The sequence below is a fragment of the Hyperolius riggenbachi genome, chromosome 6 (assembly GCF_040937935.1).
Source record: "Hyperolius riggenbachi isolate aHypRig1 chromosome 6, aHypRig1.pri, whole genome shotgun sequence".
NCBI lineage: Eukaryota > Metazoa > Chordata > Amphibia > Anura > Hyperoliidae > Hyperolius > Hyperolius riggenbachi.
Genome location: NC_090651.1, coordinates 4,024,706 through 4,048,148, shown reverse-complemented (window position 1 = coordinate 4,048,148; position 23,443 = coordinate 4,024,706). Strand labels below are relative to the sequence as shown.

The following is a 23,443-nucleotide window of genomic DNA, read 5'->3' as shown; positions in this document are numbered from 1 at the left end:
CATACGAGAATCTCCACCAGTCATACGAGAATCCCCACCAGTCATACGAGAATCCACACCAGTCATACGAGAATCCCCACCAGTCATACGAGAATCATCACCAGTTATACGAGAATCATCACCAGTCATACGAGAATCATCACCAGTCATACGAGAATCTCCACCAGTCATACGAGAATCATCACCAGTTATACGCGAATCACAACCAGTCATACGAGAATCCCCACCAGTCATACGAGAATCATCACCAGTCATACGAGAATCATCACCAGTCATACGAGAATCATCACCAGTCACACGAGAATCCCCACCAGTCATACGAGATTCTCTACCAGTCATACGAGAATCATCACCAGTCATACGAGAATCCCCACCAGTCATACGAGAATAATCACCAGTTATACGTGAATCCCCACCAGTCATACGAGAATCATCACCAGTCACACGAGACTCTCCACCAGTCATACGAGAATTCCCACCGATCATACGAGAATCTCCACCAGTCATACGAGAATCTCCACCAGTCATACGAGAATCTCCACCAGTCATACGAGAATCCCCACCAGTCATACGAGAATAATCACCAGTCATACGAGAATCATCACCAGTCATACGAGAATCCCCACCAGTCACACAAGAATCATCACCAGTTATACGTGAATCCCCACCAGTCATACGAGAATCATCACCAGTCACACGAGACTCTCCACCAGTCATACGAGAATTCCCACCGATCATACGAGAATCTCCACCAGTCATACGAGAATCTCCACCAGTCATACGAGAATCTCCACCAGTCATACGAGAATCCCCACCAGTCATACGAGAATAATCACCAGTCATACGAGAATCATCACCAGTTATACGAGAATCATCACCAGTTATACGAGAATCATCACCAGTCATACGAGAATCATCACCAGTTATACGAGAATCTCCACCAGTCATACGAGAATCCCCACCAGTTATACGAGAATCCCCACCAGTCATACGAGAATCATCACCAGTTATACGAGAATCATCACCAGTCATACGAGAATCATCACCAGTCATACGAGAATCATCACCAGTCATACGAGAATCCCCACCAGTCATACGAGAATCCACACCAGTCATACGAGAATCCCCACCAGTCACACAAGAATCATCACCAGTCATACGAGAATCTCCACCAGTCATACGAGAATCCACACCAGTCATACGAGAATCCCCACCAGTCATACGAGAATCATCACCAGTCATACGAGAATCACCACCAGTCATACGAGAATCCCCACCAGTCATACGAGAATCCACACCAGTCATATGAGAATCCCCACCAGTTATACGAGAATCCCCACCAGTCATACGAGAATCATCACCAGTCATACGAGAATCATCACCAGTCATACGAGAATCATCACCAGTCATACGAGAATCATCACCAGTCACACGAGAATCCCCACCAGTCATACGAGATTCTCTACCAGTCATACGAGAATCATCACCAGTCATACGAGAATCATCACCAGTCATACGAGAATCATCACCAGTCATATGAGAATCCCCACCAGTCACACAAGAATCATCACCAGTCACACGAGAATCATCACCAGTCATACGAGAATCCCCACCAGTCATATAAGAATCATCACCAGTCACACGAGAATCCTCACCAGTCACACGAGAATCATCACCAGTCACACGAGAATCCCCACCAGTCATATAAGAATCATCACCAGTCATACGAGACTCTCCACCAGTCATACGAGAATTCCCACCGATCATACGAGAATCTCCACCAGTCATACGAGAATCTCCACCAGTCATACGAGAATCTCCACCAGTCATACGAGAATCTCCACCAGTCATACGAGAATCTCCACCAGTCATACGAGAATCTCCACCAGTCATACGAGAATCTCCACCAGTCATACGAGACTCTCCACCAGTCATACGAGACTCTCCACCAGTCATACGAGACTCTCCACTAGTCATACGAGAATCTCCACCAGTCATATGAGATTCCCCAAAAGTCATACGAGAATCTCCACCGGTCATACGAGATTCCCCAAAAGTCATACGAGAATCTCCACCAGTCATACGAGATTCCCCAAAAGTCATACGAGAATCTCCACCAGTCATACGAGATTCCCCAAAAGTCATACGAGAATCTCCACCAGTCATAAGAGAATCCCCACCGGTCATACGAGACTCTCCACCAGTCATACGAGACTCTCCACCAGTCATACGAGACTCTCCACCAGTCATACGAGAATCTCCACCAGTCATACGAGAATCTCCACCAGTCATACGAGAATCTCCACCAGTCATACGAGACTCTCCACCAGTCATACGAGACTCCCCACCAGTCATACGAGACTCCCCACCAGTCACACGAGACTCCCCACCAGTCACACGAGACTCCCCACCAGTCATACGAGACTCTCCACCAGTCATACGAGAATCTCCACCAGTCATACGAGATCCCCACCAGTCATACGTGAATCTCACCTTGTACCACGTGGGATCGTGTTCTGTGGCAGCATTGTAATACTCCAGCACATCCGGGATAGTGACCTCATTTATACCCTGCAAGCTCAGCTGCCATTCGCCCAACTTCAGGAAACACCTGGAAATCAGAGAGGTCAGATGTCAGCAAACTAATACAAACATCCTCCAGCCAGATAAATGCCGATCCGGAACATCTAAAGGACCAATCATCTTACAGTGAGTACAAAAAAAATCATCCCTCAACTGCCCCTAACCAACAATGCAGCTAAAATCTATTACGGATTCTGCCCCATGAAAAGGAGCAAGGCTTCTGCCTATTGTTTACCAGTCTGTAGACGTAAAGCAGTCCCTGCTGTTCTGTGGTCTGCTGCTCCGGAAGCCCGTACAAGTCTGGAGAGACGTCCTTACCTGGCCATCAGCTTCTGCAGCTCCTGCTTGTGCTGGGGGTCGTCAGCTACGTGCTGAGCCTGAAGCTGCACATTGCTGACAAACTTCTGCATGTTCTGGAAAGCCTCCAGCTGCGTTGCACGAGGGGCATGTTGGGAGAAAACAGAGGGAAAAAAACGTCAAATGGACGAAATAATGGGCCGAAAGAGACACACTGAGGTCTGAACTCATGACTGAACACAGAGCAAACATCACAGTGCAAACACCCTCGATACAGCCCAATCTGTGACCAATCACTGCAGCTCTAACATAAGGAGCGCAATCCGTGTCTAGGCTCGTCTTCTACAGGATATAACAGCTTCTAGACAAGAAGCAGCGAGCTGGGGGAGCAGAGAGCTGGGGGAGCAGAGAGCTGGGGGAGCAGAGAGCTGGGGGAGCAGAGAGCTGGGGAAGCAGGGAGCTGGGGGAGCAGAGAGCTGGGGGAGCAGAGAGCTGGGGGAGCAGAGAGCTGGGGGAGCAGTGACCGTCACAGACAGAAGCAGCGAGCTGGGTGAGCAGAGAGCTGGGGGAGCAGAGAGCTGGGGAAGCAGAGAGCTGGGGAAGCAGAGAGCTGGGGAAGCAGAGAGCATCACAGACAGAAGCAGAGAGCTGGGGAAGCAGAGAGCTGGGGGAGCAGAGAGCTGGGGAAGCAGAGAGCATCACAGACAGAAGCAGAGAGTTGGGGGAGCAGACAGCTGGGGGAGCAGAGAGCTGGGGGAGCAGAGAGCTGGGGAAGCAGAGAGCTGGGGGAGCAGAGAGCTGGGGGAGCAGAGAGCTGGGTGAGCAGAGAGCTGGGGGAGCAGAGAGCTGGGGGAGCAGAGAGCTGGGGGAGCAGAGAGCTGGGGGAGCAGAGAGCTGGGGGAGCAGAGAGCTGGGGGAGCAGAGAGCTGGGGGAGCAGTGACCGTCACAGACAGAAGCAGCGAGCTGGGGGAGCAGAGAAAGCTGGGGAAGCAGAGAGCTGGGTGAGCAGAGAGCTGGGTGAGCAGAGAGCTGGGTGAGCAGAGAGCTGGGTGAGCAGAGAGCTGGGTGAGCAGAGAGCTGGGTGAGCAGAGAGCTGGGTGAGCAGAGAGCTGGGTGAGCAGAGAGCTGGGTGAGCAGAGAGCTGGGGGAGCAGAGAGCTGGGGGAGCAGAGAGCTGGGGGAGCGGTGATCGCCATAGACATGGAAGCACAGATGTACGGTTAGTACCTTTCGGGTGCTTTTCCAGGTGTATTTCATGTAGGCATAGGTGACCTGCGGGTGAGCCGCCGGGAGGGGCTGATCACTCTCCAGTGCCGGATCCACACCGAGCAACATCACCAGCGTCTTCTGAGACAGAGCCTGCATCAGGGAGAAAGTAAATAATGTTCATTTTACATCTCAAATTCAAGAGTCATCCTCAGTGGATCCAGCAATATTTAATTCAACACATTTATACACAGGATTTGGCCATTTTAAAGGCTAATTTCACTTTTCGACAGCGATGTCAGTTACCTAAGAAATCCATCACAGCTCAGAAGTCACGTTTTTCTACAGCGGTCTGAGCCAACTGGCCAAACTCCTCGGGGTGACACAGTAATTATAAATTTATAATAAAAGAATAGATCACTGTACAGCAAAACCTTACAGCCCGAGAGGTGAAGGGAAATCCGTCCACTGAGGACACGAGATCTCCTTCCAAATCCGGAGTCCACAGATCATCCCACATGGATGTCACCACACAATCCTAGACGTGTTGTCACCAACGCCAGGAGGTACGTATGGATAAGTGTCACCAGGATCTAAACGCTGGACACACCCTCTTAATCCATACGGTAATCCATGATGTAAGTGTCAGGGACCAGCCATGAATACTTCTTCCTATGGTGGTGATGGTTTCCACCCAACATAAAATGAAGCCTATACTGCGCTGCTGAGGTCATGTCCGAGAGCCCATCCCTCACAGGAAGACAGCTTGGATTGAACGTCGGTGCAGAGAGCCCAAACATTAGCAGCAGAGATAGGAGTCTAATAGTGTTTCCAGTACAGGAAGAGTTAAGAAACTCCAGTTATCTATGCAAAAGAGCCATTGAGCTCCACGACTTCCAAATTCGCAGAGAGCTCGGTCTTCTGAAGCTTATTATCTCAAGTGTCTGGTACTGTATTGTTTTATCATCTGCAGAGGACAGGTCAAAAGTTCACTGGCCTGCTCTGTAAAATCATTTAGAATGCTGAGTAGTGTGTAAACTGCAAATATTGGAGAATGATGCAATAAAAAAAACTATATAACTGAAAATAAAATTGAGAGAATATTTTCTTTGCTACTAATGTTCTAGTAATTATCCGTACTACACAAACCATTCATTATATCATCATTTTTTTTCGTTTAAGTGACTCTTTAAAGAGAACCAGAGACAAAATACATAAAAGCTTTTATACATACCTGGGGCTTCCTCCAGCCCCATATGCACGGATCGCTCCCACGCCGCCGTCCTCCGCTGCCTGGATCCGCCGGTACCGGGTCCCGTCATTTTCGCCAGTCGGCCGCGACTAATTATCCGCATCACAGGGGCTCCTTCCATACCCTTACGTGCGCGGCTCCATACTGCGCAGCCGCATGCGTACGGGTATGGAGGGAGCCCCTGTGCATGCGGATAATTGTCCGCGTCCGCCGGAAGTAACGGGCCCGGTACCGGCGGATCCAGGAAGCGTAGGATGGCGGTGTGGAAGCGATCCAGGCTTATGGGGCTGGAGGAAGCCCCAGGTATGTATAAAAGCCTTTTTCTATTTTCACAGTGCATTCCTCTCTGGTTCCCTTTAAGAAGATTTTTTTTTTCAGTAGTTATAACCAGGGCTGTGGAGTCGGTACAAAAATCTTCTGACTCAAACTCCGACTCCTCAGTTTATGAAATCAACGACTCTGACTCCAGGTGCCCAAAATTGCCCCGACTCCAACTCCACAGCCCTGGTTATAACTAGAGGTGGTTAAAGAAACAGCCACTAATTTAGGTTTATTGACATCTCACTGGCCACCCCAGTGTGGCCAATCAGTGCAGGGAAACTGTCAGTGATGTAGCGTGGCTGAAGCTTGGAATTTTCCAGGGACCTCCAGTGAGACTAGCTGCCTCTGTATCGGGTTGGTAACAAGTACTCCTGACACGCAGACGGTGCCGTAAGATCGCCCCACACACATCGTGGAGGCGTGTGGAGCAGGCGTTTATTTTCTGCACGGAGTTGAGGTCCGTCCAATCGTCTCAGGCTCTGCTGATGGACATACATAATGCAATCACAACCATTCTCGGAAAGAGCTCTTACCAGACGGCCACTCTTGCTGCAGAGACTGGCGTACTTCAGCCACGTTCTCATATCCTCGTGAGGACTGACCACCAGGGACTGGACCATCAGGATCTTCTGCCAATCTTCCACAATGCGCTGACAGCCCTGCACAGGAAACAAGCATCATCACATGACCCAACAGACATGTCACACTTCCTGCTATCACATTGGGCTCTATTCACAAAACTTCTCATAAATGACATCACCTAATTGATAAAATATAACCTTTCAGCACATTTACAAGCAAAATAATAATCACTCAAAGTAAGTTGTTCCTGATTAACTTAAAGAGGAGCTGTTAGGTATAAGGTCTCAGAGAAAAAAAAACACATATCAGTAGCTAAATATTGGCTGTACTTACATTACATATGCATTTCACTGTCCACGTTTGGATTTCACAGAATTTTTATATAGGATTTGCAGAGAATGATGCTCCTGACAGCTCATGGCAGGTTCCATGTGTGTCTGTCTTGTATGAAGCCAAACATGTCGTCATGTCCTCCCTGCTTCCTGATGATTCCACTCACAAAAAAGATCCTAATGGACAACACTACTGTGCAGTGAATATTAATTAGCCATCTGGCTAGGAACAATAGCGGACTCATGCAGTATACTCTGCCCTGTGATTTTTCAGTGCTTTGAGCTGGGCTGCATTACAAGCTGCTGTAACTTGAGCCTGTAACTTCTCACTAGCAGCCGAGGGGAGGACCCAAGGTGGGGAGAAGTAGCCCCAGAATGCTTTGCAGTATGTTATGCGGCCTCTCGTACTTTTAAGAGTTTGGGAATAACAGCCTTGCTGTTCAGCACACATCAAAAGTAAGAGAGATTTTTAACTTCAGTATTGCCTTTTTGGCTTCCTTCTAAACTGTTTAACACAGGAGAATAGAGGTTTAAATTAGCTTTTGCAGCCTGACAGTTACTCTTTAAAGTGAACCAGAGTGGAAGCATCCCCATGTATTTACCATATATATCAGTGGGAACATTAGAGAAAACACCTACCCTGCTCTCTGTTTCATCCTTCACTGCTCAGCCTGCTTGTTATCAGCCCTGATAAAATCCCAGACTGAGCATTCAGTCTTGCTCTGCTCAGGAATCATTATAACGGAGTCATTATAGCAGAGCCACAAGGGGGCAGGCTTGGGCTTGAAAAGACATCAGAGAAGACAGACTCAGCTATAATGATTCCTGAACAAAGCCAGCCTGAATGCTCAGTCAGGGATTTTATCAGGGCTGATAACAAGCAGGCTGAGCAGTGAAGGATGAAACAGAGAGCAGGGTAGGTGTTTTCTCTAATGTTCCCACTGATATATATGGTAAATACATGGGGATGCTTCATCTCTGGTTCACTTTCATTTCAATATTACTTTTCTTACCTGAATTATATTTTTGCTCTTTGGGGGATTAAAAAGTACCATAGATAAGGTGAAAACAGAAGAAAACCGGTGAAAAAGCTTTGTGGATCCTGTCCAATACGTTATTACAATGAACAGATGCTGATCTGGAGCAATGATGTCAGATCACTGACTGCCTCCATGTCACACTCCAGTCCTTACATACTACTGATGGGACTGAGGCCGCCTACACACTGCAAATCCGATTTGTGGTTCTGATTTTCCTGGATGCTATCAAAACAAGAAAAACGCAGAAAAACGCAGCATACAGTACCAATTCTAGCTCGGAATCGCATGTAGTGTGCAAGAACCCCGAGTCAGAGAAGGTGTGGTCCATCGAGTAGAACACGCCTCCATTCCTCAGTCAATCCTAAACACTGGCATGGATATGGCCAATCGTGGACTGGAGTACCATAGCTGTGACCTAAGGCGGGTACACACGCACTACTTTCACCAACGACGGGTCCATCAAGACCCTCCCGCTGAGCAGACGTTCTGCTGACAGACGCATGTGTGTACGCACTGTCGGCAGACTGATAAGGCTGGTGCACCCGCTGAGCGGACGTTCTGCTGACAGACGCATGTGTGTACGCACTGTCGGCAGACTGATAAGGCTGGTGCACCCGCTGAGCGGACGTTCTGCAGACAGACGCATGTGTGTACGCACTGTCGGCAGACTGATAAGGCTGGTGCACCCGCTGAGCGGACGTTCTGCAGACAGACGCATGTGTGTACGCACTGTCGGCAGACTGATAAGGCTGGTGCACCCGCTGAGCGGACGTTCTGCAGACAGACGCATGTGTGTACGCACTGTCGGCAGACTGATAAGGCTGGTGCATCCGCTGAGCGGACGTTCTGCTGACAGACGCATGTGTGTACGCACTGTCGGCAGACTGATAAGGCTGGTGCACCCGCTGAGCGGACGTTCTGCAGACAGACGCATGTGTGTACGCACTGTCGGCAGACTGATAAGGCTGGTGCATCCGCTGAGCGGACGTTCTGCTGACAGACGCATGTGTGTACGCACTGTCGGCAGACTGATAAGGCTGGTGCACCCGCTGAGCGGACGTTCTGCTGACAGACACATGTGTGTACGCGCTGTCGGCAGACTGATAAGGCTGGTGCAGCCGCTGAGCGGACGTTCTGCTGACAGACGCATGTGTGTACGCACTGTCGGCAGACTGATAAGGCTGGTGCATCCGCTGAGCGGACGTTCTGCTGACAGACGCATGTGTGTACGCACTGTCGGCAGACTGATAAGGCTGGTGCACCCGCTGAGCGGACGTTCTGCTGACAGACACATGTGTGTACGCGCTGTCGGCAGACTGATAAGGCTGGTGCATCCGCTGAGCGGACGTTCTGCTGACAGACGCATGTGTGTACGCACTGTCGGCAGACTGATAAGGCTGGTGCATCCGCTGAGCGGACGTTCTGCTGACAGACGCATGTGTGTACGCACTGTCGGCAGACTGATAAGGCTGGTGCACCCGCTGAGCGGACGTTCTGCTGACAGACACATGTGTGTACGCACTGTCGGCAGACTGATAAGGCTGGTGCACCCGCTGAGCGGACGTTCTGCTGACAGACGCATGTGTGTACGCACTGTCGGCAGACTGATAAGGCTGGTGCACCCGCTGAGCGGACGTTCTGCTGACAGACACATGTGTGTACGCACTGTCGGCAGACTGATAAGGCTGGTGCACCCGCTGAGCGGACGTTCTGCTGACAGACGCATGTGTGTACGCACTGTCGGCAGACTGATAAGGCTGGTGCACCCGCTGAGCGGACGTTCTGCTGACAGACACATGTGTGTACGCACTGTCGGCAGACTGATAAGGCTGGTGCACCCGCTGAGCGGACGTTCTGCTGACAGACACATGTGTGTACGCGCTGTCGGCAGACTGATAAGGCTGGTGCATCCGCTGAGCGGACGTTCTGCTGACAGACGCATGTGTGTACGCACTGTCGGCAGACTGATAAGGCTGGTGCATCCGCTGAGCGGACGTTCTGCTGACAGACACATGTGTGTACGCACTGTCGGCAGACTGATAAGGCTGGTGCATCCGCTGAGCGGACGTTCTGCTGACAGACACATGTGTGTACGCGCTGTCGGCAGACTGATAAGGCTGGTGCATCCGCTGAGCGGACGTTCTGCTGACAGACGCATGTGTGTACGCGCTGTCGGCAGACTGATAAGGCTGGTGCATCCGCTGAGCGGACGTTCTGCTGACAGACGCATGTGTGTACGCGCTGTCGGCAGACTGATAAGGCTGGTGCATCCGCTGAGCGGACGTTCTGCTGACAGACGCATGTGTGTACGCGCTGTCGGCAGACTGATAAGGCTGGTGCATCCGCTGAGCGGACGTTCTGCTGACAGACGCATGTGTGTACGCGCTGTCGGCAGACTGATAAGGCTGGTGCACCCGCTGAGCGGACGTTCTGCAGACAGACGCATGTGTGTACGCACTGTCGGCAGACTGATAAGGCTGGTGCATCCGCTGAGCGGACGTTCTGCTGACAGACGCAGGTGTGTACGCACTGTCGGCAGACTGATAAGGCTGGTGCATCCGCTGAGCGGACGTTCTGCTGACAGACGCATGTGTGTACGCACTGTCGGCAGACTGATAAGGCTGGTGCATCCGCTGAGTGGACGTTCTGCTGACAGACGCAGGTGTGTACGCACTGTCGGCAGACTGATAAGGCTGGTGCATCCGCTGAGTGGACGTTCTGCTGACAGACGCATGTGTGTACGCACTGTCGGCAGACTGATAAGGCTGGTGCACCCGCTGAGTGGACGTTCTGCTGACAGACGCAGGTGTGTACGCACTGTCGGCAGACTGTCAGCAGAACGTCCGCTCAGCGGATGCACCAGCCTTATCAGTCTGCCGACAGTGCGTACACACCTGCGTCTGTCAGCAGAACGTCCGCTCAGCGGATGCACCAGCCTTATCAGTCTGCCGACAGTGCGTACACACCTGCGTCTGTCAGCAGAACGTCCGCTCAGCGGATGCACCAGCCTTATCAGTCTGCCGACAGTGCGTACACACCTGCGTCTGTCAGCAGAACGTCCACTCAGCGGATGCACCAGCCTTATCAGTCTGCCGACAGTGCGTACACACCTGCGTCTGTCAGCAGAACGTCCACTCAGCGGGTGCACCAGCCTTATCAGTCTGCCGACAGTGCGTACACACATGCGTCTGTCAGCAGAACGTCCACTCAGCGGATGCACCAGCCTTATCAGTCTGCCGACAGTGCGTACACACATGCGTCTGTCAGCAGAACGTCCGCTCAGCGGATGCACCAGCCTTATCAGTCTGCCGACAGTGCGTACACACATGCGTCTGTCAGCAGAACGTCCGCTCAGCGGATGCACCAGCCTTATCAGTCTGCCGACAGTGCGTACACACCTGCGTCTGTCAGCAGAACGTCCGCTCAGCGGATGCACCAGCCTTATCAGTCTGCCGACAGTGCGTACACACATGCGTCTGTCAGCAGAACGTCCACTCAGCGGATGCACCAGCCTTATCAGTCTGCCGACAGTGCGTACACACCTGCGTCTGTCAGCAGAACGTCCACTCAGCGGATGCACCAGCCTTATCAGTCTGCCGACAGTGCGTACACACATGCGTCTGTCAGCAGAACGTCCGCTCAGCGGATGCACCAGCCTTATCAGTCTGCCGACAGTGCGTACACACCTGCGTCTGTCAGCAGAACGTCCGCTCAGCGGATGCACCAGCCTTATCAGACGCAGGTGTGTACGCACTGTCGGCAGACTGATAAGGCTGGTGCACCCGCTGAGTGGACGTTCTGCTGACAGACGCATGTGTGTACGCACTGTCGGCAGACTGATAAGGCTGGTGCACCCGCTGAGTGGACGTTCTGCTGACAGACGCATGTGTGTACGCGCTGTCGGCGGACTGATAAGGCTGGTGCATCCGCTGAGCGTATCGTTCAGAAACTGCCTCATCAGTCCGCCGACAACGTGTACACACGTGCTACTGCCGGCTGAACGTCCGCCCAGCGGGAGGGTCTGACGGACCCGTCGTTGGCGGAAGTAGTGCGTGTGTACGCACCTCTAGACCAGCAGCTAAAGTAACTAGAGTACTTAGATAAAAATCAAACCTAGAAGGATTTACGTGGTCCAGAAATACAATTATTAAAAACGGTTTAAAAATAGAGGCGGTGATGGTAAACTTAAAGGGAACCTTAACTGAACGGGGGGTAAAGAGTTTTACTTACCTGTGGCTATTACCAGCCCCCTGCAGCAGTCCTGTGCCCTCGGCGCCGCTCTGGAATCCTCTGGTCCCCCGCTGTCACTTAGTTTCGTTTTTGACGACTCACCAGTCGCCGGCCGCCATGCGTATTATTGGACGCATTCACCAATGCAATTAGCGCTATTGCGGACCGCAACGCGAACAAAAATACGCGTTGCCGCATATCTACGCGTGCGGAATGCGGCAACGCGTATTTTTGTACGCGTTGCGGTCCGCAATAGCGCTAATTGCATTGGTGAATGCGTCCAATAATACGCATGGCGGCCGGCGACTGGTGAGTCGTCAAAAACGAAACTAAGTGACAGCAGGGGACCAGAGGATTCCAGAGCGGCGCCGAGGGCACAGGACTGCTGCAGGGGGCTGGTAATAGTCCCAGGTAAGTAAAACTCTTTACCCCCCGTTCAGTTAAGGTTCCCTTTAACTCCTCTCTCAAAAAAAAGAACAGTAATGTTATTGATCCAAATAAACAAAACTCTCAAAGATTGCAGTTTCTTGGGACTGGGTTCCTAAAACCCCCCAATGAACCGCAGTAGAGCCTAGCTCCTCAGTGAGTTTGGATAAAATTACTGTTACGTTTTTTTGGCCCTGAGAGGAGGCGAGTTTCCCACCTTTCCTGAGGAGGGGATATCCCTTTGTTGTTTTGGCCATAACTGCAGAGAGTGACTTTTGTTAACCTGAGTGGGGTCCGGTTTTCTCTCCCCACCAGCCTCCTGCTGTGGCCACACAAATGTGAGAATAATCATTTCCGTCGCCTTAATCGCTGCGTCACAATCGTACTACAATATATCGGCTCTTGGTTCCTCCCACATTCCCCTCCCCCCATTTCTCTTCTATCTTCCGGGATGTTGAAGCGGATTAGCGTAGTAGTGTCTGGCAGTTTCTGTACTTTGGGTAAGGGGAGTCCCTGAGGTCTCTGATAAGACTGAAGTCCTGGAGGTCCTGATAGTGTTTGCTTTCTGTACTTCCATGCTCAGGAGATCAGCGATAACTCATACATCAGTGTTCTCCACAGGCCCTTTTAGGCGGGTGCTCCTCCCGGCTAGTTTTGGTGACCACCCGGCTGTTATCAGCAGGGCTGCGGAGTCGGTCCAAAAATCCACCGACTCCGACTCCTCAGTTTAGGATTCCACCGACTCCGACTCCTCTAATTTGCATATTACAATTTTGTTGATTAAAAGTATGTAACATGAAATTCGTCTCTTAACTGCCAACGCTTAGGAATTTTACAAAACAACTGAAGTGAGAAGGATATGTAGACTACTATATTTATTCCCTTTAGACTAAAACTAGTCCTTGGTAAGAGTACTTGTAAAAGGTACAAACCGGAACAAAGAACATCTACCAGGCCCTAGGCAATGTAACTGTGGGTACATGTAAGAGTGATGTGCAGGTACTCTGCAGGGGAATGAGGAGATTCTTCCTCTATTACACATTCTTCATGCACAATCTGACCATGGATCAGGCCCTAGGCAATGTAAGTGTGGGTACATGTAAGAATGATGTGCAGGTACTCTGCAGGGGAATGAGGAGATTGTAAACAGACAACACCTCTGTGTTCAATGTGCACAGCATTCTCAGTGGATTTCCTGCAGCTCTGTGGGGAGTGCATATGTAGAGTATAGTACTACTGTGTAACAAAGTAAACCTGAGACAGATGAAATTAAAGTTTTATACATACCTGGGGCTTCCTCCAGCTGCCTTCAGGATAATCAGTCCCTCGTTGTCCTCCTCCACCACCTGGATCTTCTGCTATGAGTCCAGGTACTTGAGCCAGTCAGGCGTAGTGCGCATGCACTCACTCCGCCGCCAGGAGCATACTACACCTGTGCAGCACTATTGCGCAGGTGCAGAATGCTCCTGGCTGTGGGAGCGGCATGCGGCCGGACAGCGCTGACTGGCTGAATTACCAGGACTCATAGCAGAAGATCCGGGTGGTGGAGGACAGCGAGGGACTGATTAGCCTGAAGGGGGCTGGAGGAAGCCCCAGGTATGTATAAAACTTTACTTTTCATCCGTCTCAGTTACCCTTTAATTTGTAGTCACCAAACCAAATTTTAATAACACATCAAATTATTTGATTTCATCAGCAAAGGGAGTGCATACATTTGCATAAATCAGCATCAGTGCAGAATTATTTCCATCTCGTTGACCATCTCTATTAGTGACACAGCTACACATCAGGCTTTATTCTTACAGCATAGATGTTATTTAGTATATATAAGAGATTCCTGTGTACACATCATATATACAGTCACAATCAGATATGTATATCTGACCTTAAAAATACGGGGACTGCTTTATTGAAGCAGCACAAGTAACTAATTTTGATTGGTTTGTTTTATTTTTGTGGACTAAGCACAGCTATTACTGTATATATACATTATTTTTAATGACTATTATCTGAGAAATAGAACATTTTATCATATTTTCTATTTTAATTACAGTTACAAATTCATTAGGAGTCGGAGTCGGAGTCGGTGTATTTTTTCCCGACTCCGACTCCAGGCACCCAAAATTGCCCGACTCCACGACTCCGACTCCACAGCCCTGGTTATCAGCTCACCTCCTCCAATGCTGTAAGCAGAGTTGTGCAGAAAAACACCTGCCCCGCATTCTCTCATCCCGCCCCACCCGGCTACTTTTTCATGCCACCCGGCTGGAAAACATTTCTGAGGAGAACACTGCACATTAGAGGATTTATTTTAATAATGCATTTTTTTTTATGTCCCTTTGAGTAGAAATGAAGCAGCCTATAGACTCCGCTCTGCATTACCTGCGTCTCCACCAGCCTTACAGGGTCCCCCTGATACACAAGTCCAGCAGAGGGCGCCATGGAACACGTGAGACACAGGTGCAGATCAGGGAACTCCATTACTGACATTTCACCTCCGGAGTCTCAGGAGATACCAGACACCATTCCAAGAGGAACATAATACTACACAAACGTCCTGTCTGATGCCCGGCCTCAGGAGATTACACCATGTTCCAGGCCTGGTCTGCTGTACCCAGACCCACCTCGATCTCGCCACAAGTGTGTCCATTGTCAGCCTGTGGAACCGCCTCCACCGCCATCTGTGTTTCCATGAGAACACTGACACCCAACAATGCAATGCTTGTCTCCATGGGAACGCTGACACCCAACAATGCAATACGTGTCTCCATGGGAACGCTGACACCCAACAATGCAATGCTTGTCTCCATGGGAACACCGACACCCTACAATGCAATGCTTGTCTCCATGGAATCGCTGACACCCTACAATGCAATGCTTGTCTCCATGGGAACACCGACACCCAACAACACAATGCTTTTCTTCATGGGAACGCTGACACCCTACAATGCAACGCTTGTCTCCATGGGAACATTGACACCCAACAATGCATTGCTTGTCTCCATGGAAATGCTGACACCCTACAACACAATGCTTGTCTCCATGGAAACACCGACACCCAACAACACAATGCTTGTCTCCATGGGAACACTGACACCCAACAATGCAATGCTTGTCTCCATGGGAACACTGACACCCTACAATGCAATGCTTGTCTCCATGGAAACGCTGACACCCTACAACACAATGCTTGTCTCCATGGGAACACCGCCACCCAACAACACAATGCTTGTCTTCATGGGAACGCTGACACCCTACAATGCAATGCTTATCTCCATGGGAACCCAGACACCCTACAATGCAATGCTTGTCTCCATGGGAACGCTGACACCCAACAATGCAATGCGCGTCTCCATGGGAATGCCAACACCCTACAATGCAATACTTGTCTCCATGGGAACCCTACTATGCAACGCTTGTCTTCATGGGAAACCTGACACCCTACAATGCAATGCTTGTCTGCATGGAAATGCTGACACCCAACAACACAATGCTTATCTCCATGGGAACGCCGACACCCAACAACACAATGCTTATCTCCATGGGAACGCCGACACCCAACAACACAATGCTTGTCTCCATGGAAATGCTGACACCCAACAACACAATGCTTGTGTCCATGGGAACCCCGACACCCTACAATGCTGTATGTAGTGCTGACCTGTAGTGTTTTTTCACTCTCCAGAAAAGCAATAGTTTTGCTTTAAATAAACGAGGCGTTACGGTGGCTTTATTAGGCGAGAATGACGTTGGTTCTGGGCGGCTCATTCCTCAGATCTGATGATAGTATTGATGCACCTTCCAGGCGGACAGAGACGCGACCCTCTGGCGCGCTCCAGCGTTTCCCCTGGCCAGATGCGACCCTCTGGCGCGTGCCTGCGTTTCCCCTGGCCGGGCTCCCCTGGTGCCGTTCCCAGACGTCCACATTCGCGGGACACTTGGCTGGGAACAATGTGTCTGCACAGAGTCACCACGTGCCCGGTCTGCTGGTGTGGAGATCATGCCAATCTATCTGGCTGATGGAGGTGAGAAATACCAACCCCCCCAGCCATCCACACCTAATAAAGACGGCAGCAGACGCTTCAGCGTATTACAGAAATGCGGCAAGAATTGTGAGTGGCGGCCCAAGAATGTTCTGCGCAGAGAAAGACTTGTAAACAGCGTTATTAATAGAAGCCTTGATCCCTGTTCCATTCACACCCTGTACCTTCCGTGTGTCCGAAATCGCCAGAAATGTGACTGCGTTTCCCAGCTTATATCCGATCGGCCATAAAAGTCTCCCGCAGCCAGGTAATACAACCACCATAAATAAAGACCGCTATATAACACTAAAACGTACCAAGACGATGGGTGAGCAATTAACTACAAGACACAAATGATGAATGGAGGCACCCAAAAATATACAAAACAGTTAAAAACATTTATAAAGGAGAGGCATGGTTGGCTTACCTCTTCCGTAGACAGCAAAGCAACAAACGTAGGGTTGGACAATGCGTTTCTTGGGCATTTCCTGCTTCATCAAGTCAATAAAGCCCACAAATAGTGCCTACTGGCCAGCGAACGCAAGACTCGAGGGCCTCAAATTTTTAACTATATTTATCTATATAATGGGTGCCTCAATCCATCAATTTGTCTCTTTGTCTGTTCTGGGTTTTATAGTATAGGATGCAGCCTTGTAAAAAGCATGGACTCTGCTCAGCCAGAGGATGGCGCTGCCCACTGTGGTGACCGCATGTCTATAGCAGATTATTATACAGATGCAGCCTTGTCAGAAGCTCAGCCAGAGGGTGGCGCTGTTCATATGTCTATAGCAGGTTATTACAGAGATGCAGCCATATGTAAGAAGCATGGACTCTGCTCAGCCAGAGGATGGCGCTGCCCACTGTGGTGACCGCATGTCTATAGCAGATTATTATACAGATGCAGCCTTGTCAGAAGCTCAGCCAGAGGGTGGCGCTGTTCACATGTCTATAGCAGGTTATTACAGAGATGCAGCCATATGTAAGAAGCATGGACTCTGCTCAGCCAGAGGGTGGCGCTGCTCACATGTCTATAGCAGGTTATTTCATTCACTGAATACAGCAGCAACGCTCACCTGCAGCCGGTCCCACCAGGTCTGGCGGATGATCTCCCTCCGCTCCGGCACTAGCTTGTACTGGATGACTTCCTCCAGCTCAGACAGCATCTGACACGTCACCATCGCCTGAACAGAGAGGGGCAGTTATTTATTACGCTTCATTTATAGGGTGCTAACATATTAGATAGGAGAGACATGACAGCATTACTCAATGGTACACACGGGCATTACAGCATTCAACAACAGCACAAAATAGTGATGTAACGATGTGGGGATAAATACAGCAGACCAGTCACTGAGTCCATATGGTGGCGGAAAAGAGCACACTGGGAGGAGGGTCCTGCCAAATAGGCACATTACAGAGCACCATCCCCCCACACAGGACCGGCACACAAGCAGCAGAGCAGGCGACAATCATTGCACATTACAGGACCAGCACACAAGCAGAAGAGCAGGCGACAATCATTGCACATTACAGGACCGGCACACAAGCAGCAGAGCAGGCGACAATCATTGCACATTACAGGACCGGCACACAAGCAGCAGAGCAGGCGACAATCATTGCACATTACAGGACCAGCACACAAGCAGAAGACCAGGCGACAATCATTGCACATTACAGGACCGGCACACAAGCAGAAGACCAGGCGACAATCATTGCACATTACAGGACCGGCACACAAGCAGCAGAGCAGGCGACAATCATTGCACATTACAGGACCGGCACACAAGCAGAAGACCAGGCGACAATCACTGCACATTACAGGACCGGCACACAAGCAGAAGACCAGGCGACAATCATTGCACATTACAGGACCGGCACACAAGCAGAAGAGCAGGCGACAATCATTGCACATTACAGGACCAGCACACAAGCAGCAGAGCAGGCGACAATCATTGCACATTACAGGACCAGCACACAAGCAGCAGAGCAGGCGACAATCATTGCACATTACAGGACCGGCACACAAGCAGAAGACCAGGCGACAATCACTGCACATTACAGGACCGGCACACAAGCAGAAGACCAGGCGACAATCATTGCACATTACAGGACCAGCACACAAGCAGAAGACCAGGCGACAATCATTGCACATTACAGGACCAGCACAAAAGCAGAAGAGCAGGCGACAATCATTGCACATTACAGGACCAGCACACAAGCAGAAGACCAGGCGACAATCATTGCACATTACAGGACCGGCACACAAGCAGAAGACCAGGCGACAATCATTGCACATTACAGGACCGGCACACAAGCAGAAGACCAGGCGACAATCATTGCACATTGTACAGGACCAGAACACAAGCAGAAGACCAGGCGACAATCATTGCACATTGTACAGGGGGCAATCAGCTCACGCTGACACACTGCCTCCCAACACATCCATAAAGCATTCATCATTATCATAATAATCACAAGACTGGCAAATTTACCCCGTAGGCTCGGCTGTAGCTCTCCCCGGCCATCGCAGTCAGTTCTGCATCCAGCATGTCTCTGGCCTTGTCAATGCACTGCAATACAAGGAGAAAGTTCTAAGTCCTCAGACTCTAGTGTGAGGAGATCTGAGGAGAGTCACGTGACTAGCTCAGCAGGTGCACTGCAATACAAGGAGAAAGTTCTAAGTCCTCAGACTCTAGTGTGAGGAGATCTGAGGAGAGTCACGTGATTAGCTCAGCAGGTGCACTGCAATACAAAGAGGAAGTACTAAGTCATCAGACTCTAGTGTGAGGAGATCTGAGGAGAGTCACGTGACTAGCTCAGCAGGTGCACTGCAATACAAGGAGGAAGTTCTAAGTCATCAGACTCTAGTGTGAGGAGATCTGAGGAGAGTCACGTGACTAGCTCAGCAGGTGCACTGCAATACAAGGAGGAGGTTCTAAGTCATCAGACTCTAGTGTGAGGAGATCTGAGGAGAGTCACGTGACTAGCTCAGCAGGTGCACTGCAATACAAGGAGGAAGTTCTAAGTCATCAGACTCTAGTGTGAGGAGATCTGAGGAGAGTCACGTGATTAGCTCAGCAGGTGCACTGCAATACAAAGAGGAAGTACTAAGTCATCAGACTCTAGTGTGAGGAGATCTGAGGAGAGTCACGTGACTAGCTCAGCAGGTGCACTGCAATACAAGGAGGAAGTTCTAAGTCATCAGACTCTAGTGTGAGGAGATCTGAGGAGAGTCACGTGACTAGCTCAGCAGGTGCACTGCAATACAAGGAGGAGGTTCTAAGTCATCAGACTCTAGTGTGAGGAGATCTGAGGAGAGTCACGTGACTAGCTCAGCAGGTGCACTGCAATACAAGGAGGAAGTTCTAAGTCATCAGACTCTAGTGTGAGGAGATCTGAGGAGAGTCACGTGACTAGCTCAGCAGGTGCACTGCAATACAAGGAGGAGGTTCTAAGTCATCAGACTCTAGTGTGAGGAGATCTGAGGAGAGTCACGTGACTAGCTCAGCAGGTGCACTGCAATACAAGGAGGAAGTTCTAAGTCATCAGACTCTAGTGTGAGGAGATCTGAGGAGAGTCACGTGACTAGCTCAGCAGAATCACTGCAATACAAAGAGGAAGTACTAAGTCATCAGACTCTAGTGTGAGGAGATCTGAGGAGAGTCACGTGATTAGCTCAGCAGGTGCACTGCAAAACAAGGAGGAAGTTCTAAGTCATCAGACTCTAGTGTGAGGAGATCTGAGGAGAGTCACGTCACTAGCTCAGCAGGTGCACTGCAATACAAGGAGGAGGTTCTAAGTCATCAGACTCCAGTGTGAGGAGATCTGAGGAGAGTCACGTGACTAGCTCAGCAGGTGCACTGCAATACAAGGAGGAAGTTCTAAGTCATCAGACTCTAGTGTGAGGAGATCTGAGGAGAGTCACGTGACTAGCTCAGCAGGTGCACTGCAATACAAGGAGGAGGTTCTAAGTCATCAGACTCTAGTGTGAGGAGATCTGAGGAGAGTCACGTGACTAGCTCAGCAGGTGCACTCCCATACAAGGAGGAAGTTCTAAGTCATCAGACTCTAGTGTGAGGAGATCTGAGGAGAGTCACGTGACTAGCTCAGCAGGTGCACTGCAATACAAGGAGGAAGTTCTAAGTCATCAGACTCTAGTGTGAGGAGATCTGAGGAGAGTCACGTGACTAGCTCAGCAGGTGCACTGCAATACAAGGAGGAAGTACTAAGCCATCAGACTCTAGTGTGAGGAGATCTGAGGAGAGTCACGTGACTAGCTCAGCAGGTGCACTGCAATACAAGGAGGAAGTACTAAGTCCTCAGACTCTAGTGTGAGGAGATCTGAGGAGAGTCACGTGATTAGCTCAGCAGGTGCACTGCAATACAAGGAGGAAGTTCTAAGTCATCAGACTCTAGTGTGAGGAGATCTGAGGAGAGTCACGTGACTAGCTCAGCAGGTGCACTGCAATACAAGGAGGAAGTACTAAGTCATCAGACTCTAGTGTGAGGAGATCTGAGGAGAGTCATGTGACTAGCTCAGCAGGTGCACTGCAATACAAGGAGGAAGTACTAAGTCATCAGACTCTAGTGTGAGGAGATCTGAGGAGAGTCACGTGACTGCCTCAGCAGATGCACTGCAATACAAGGAGGTAGTAATAAGTGATCAGACTCTAGTGTGAGGAACCTGCCGAGATCTGAGGAGAGTCATGTGACTAGCTCAGCAGGTGCACTGCAATACAAGGAGGAAGTACTAAGTCATCAGACTCTAGTGTGAGGAGATCTGAGGAGAGTCACGTGACTAGCTCAGCAGGTGCACTGCAATACAAGGAGGAAGTTCTAAGTCATCAGACTCTAGTGTGAGGAGATCTGAGGGGAGTCATGTGACTAGCTCAGCAGGCGCACTGCAATACAAGGAGGAAGTACTAAGTCATCAGACTCTAGTGTGAGGAGATCTGAGGAGAGTCACGTGATTAGCTCAGCAGGTGCACTGCAAAACAAGGAGGAAGTTCTAAGTCATCAGACTCTAGTGTGAGGAGATCTGAGGAGAGTCACGTGACTAGCTCAGCAGGTGCACTGCAATACAAGGAGGAAGTACTAAGTCATCAGACTCTAGTGTGAGGAGATCTGAGGAGAGTCACGTGACTAGCTCAGCAGGTGCACTGCAATACAAGGAAGAAGTTCTAAGTCATCAGACTCTAGTGTGAGATCTGAGGAGAGTCACGTGACTAGCTCAGCAGGTGCACTGCAATACAAGGAGGAGGTTCTAAGTCATCAGACTCTAGTGTGAGGAGAGTCACGTGACTAGCTCAGCAGGTGCACTGCAATACAAGGAGGAAGTACTAAGTCATCAGACTCTAGTGTGAGGAGATCTGAGGAGAGTCACGTGACTAGCTCAGCAGGTGCACTGCAATACAAGGAGGAAGTTCTAAGTCCTCAGACTCTAGTGTGAGGAGATCTGAGGAGAGTCACGTGATTAGCTCAGCAGGTGCACTGCAATACAAGGAGGAAGTTCTAAGTCATCAGACTCTAGTGTGAGGGGCCTGAGGAGATCTGAGGAGAGTCACGTGATTAGCTCAGCAGGTGCACTGCAATACAAGGAGGAAGTTCTAAGTCCTCAGACTCTAGTGTGAGGGGCCTGAGGAGATCTGAGGAGAGTCACGTGATTAGCTCAGCAGGTGCACTGCAATCCAAGGAGGAAGTTCTAAGTCATCAGACTCTAGTGTGAGGAGATCTGAGGAGAGTCACGTGACTAGCTCAGCATGTGCACTGCAATACAAGGAGGAGGTTCTAAGTCATCAGACTCTAGTGTGAAGAGATCTGAGGAGATTCACGTGACTAGCTCAGCAGGTGCACTGCAATACAAGGAGGAGGTTCTAAGTCATCAGACTCTAGTGTGAGATCTGAGGAGAGTCACGTGACTAGCTCAGCAGGTGCACTGCAATACAAGGAAGAAGTTCTAAGTCATCAGACTCTAGTGTGAGATCTGAGGAGAGTCACGTGACTAGCTCAGCAGGTGCACTGCAATACAAGGAGGAAGTTCTAAGTCCTCAGACTCTAGTGTGAGGGGCCTGAGGAGATCTGAGGAGAGTCACGTGACTAGCTCAGCAGGTGCACTGCAATACAAGGAGGAGGTTCTAAGTCATCAGACTGTAGTGTGAGGAGATCTGAGGAGAGTCACGTGACTAGCTCAGCAGGTGCACTCCCATACAAGGAGGAAGTTCTAAGTCATCAGACTCTAGTGTGAGGAGATCTGAGGAGAGTCACGTGACTAGCTCAGCAGGTGCACTGCAATACAAGGAGGAAGTACTAAGTCATCAGACTCTAGTGTGAGGAGATCTGAGGAGAGTCACGTGACTAGCTCAGCAGGTGCACTGCAATACAAGGAGGAAGTTCTAAGTCCTCAGACTCTAGTGTGAGGAGATCTGAGGAGAGTCACGTGATTAGCTCAGCAGGTGCACTGCAATACAAGGAGGAAGTTCTAAGTCATCAGACTCTAGTGTGAGGGGCCTGAGGAGATCTGAGGAGAGTCACGTGATTAGCTCAGCAGGTGCACTGCAATACAAGGAGGAAGTTCTAAGTCCTCAGACTCTAGTGTGAGGGGCCTGAGGAGATCTGAGGAGAGTCACGTGACTAGCTCAGCAGGTGCACTGCAATACAAGGAGGAAGTTCTAAGTCCTCAGACTCTAGTGTGAGGAGATCTGAGGAGAGTCACGTGATTAGCTCAGCAGGTGCACTGCAATCCAAGGAGGAAGTTCTAAGTCATCAGACTCTAGTGTGAGGAGATCTGAGGAGAGTCACGTGACTAGCTCAGCAGGTGCACTCCCATACAAGGAGGAGGTTCTAAGTCATCAGACTCTAGTGTGAAGAGATCTGAGGAGATTCACGTGACTAGCTCAGCAGGTGCACTGCAATACAAGGAGGAAGTAATAAGTCATCAGACTCTAGTGTGAGGAACCTGCCGAGATCTGAGGAGTCACGTGATTAGCTCAGCAGGTGCACTGCAATACAAGGAGGAAGTTCTAAGTCATCAGACTCTAGTGTGAGGAGATCTGAGGAGAGTCACGTGACTAGCTCAGCAGGTGCACTGCAATACAAGGAGGAGGTTCTAAGTCATCAGACTCTAGTGTGAGGAGATCTGAGGAGAGTCACGTG

At 50.1% G+C, this 23,443-nt stretch overlaps 1 protein-coding gene across 6 annotated transcripts in view; it reads right to left on the bottom strand.

Moving 5' to 3' along the window:
• MTOR (mechanistic target of rapamycin kinase) overlaps positions 1-23,443 on the bottom strand; it is a 347,943-nt gene that overhangs the window by 72,267 nt on the left and 252,233 nt on the right. For all 6 annotated transcript variants that reach the window (XM_068238758.1, XM_068238761.1, XM_068238762.1 and 3 more), the window contains 6 exons: positions 18,784-18,861; positions 17,365-17,472; positions 6,193-6,318; positions 4,108-4,239; positions 2,902-3,029; positions 2,494-2,611 (listed from right to left, as the gene is read on the bottom strand). In XM_068238758.1, the coding sequence (XP_068094859.1) occupies positions 2,494-2,611; positions 2,902-3,029; positions 4,108-4,239; positions 6,193-6,318; positions 17,365-17,472; positions 18,784-18,861 (690 nt within the window). The remainder of the gene's footprint in view (positions 1-2,493; positions 2,612-2,901; positions 3,030-4,107; positions 4,240-6,192; positions 6,319-17,364; positions 17,473-18,783; positions 18,862-23,443) is intronic.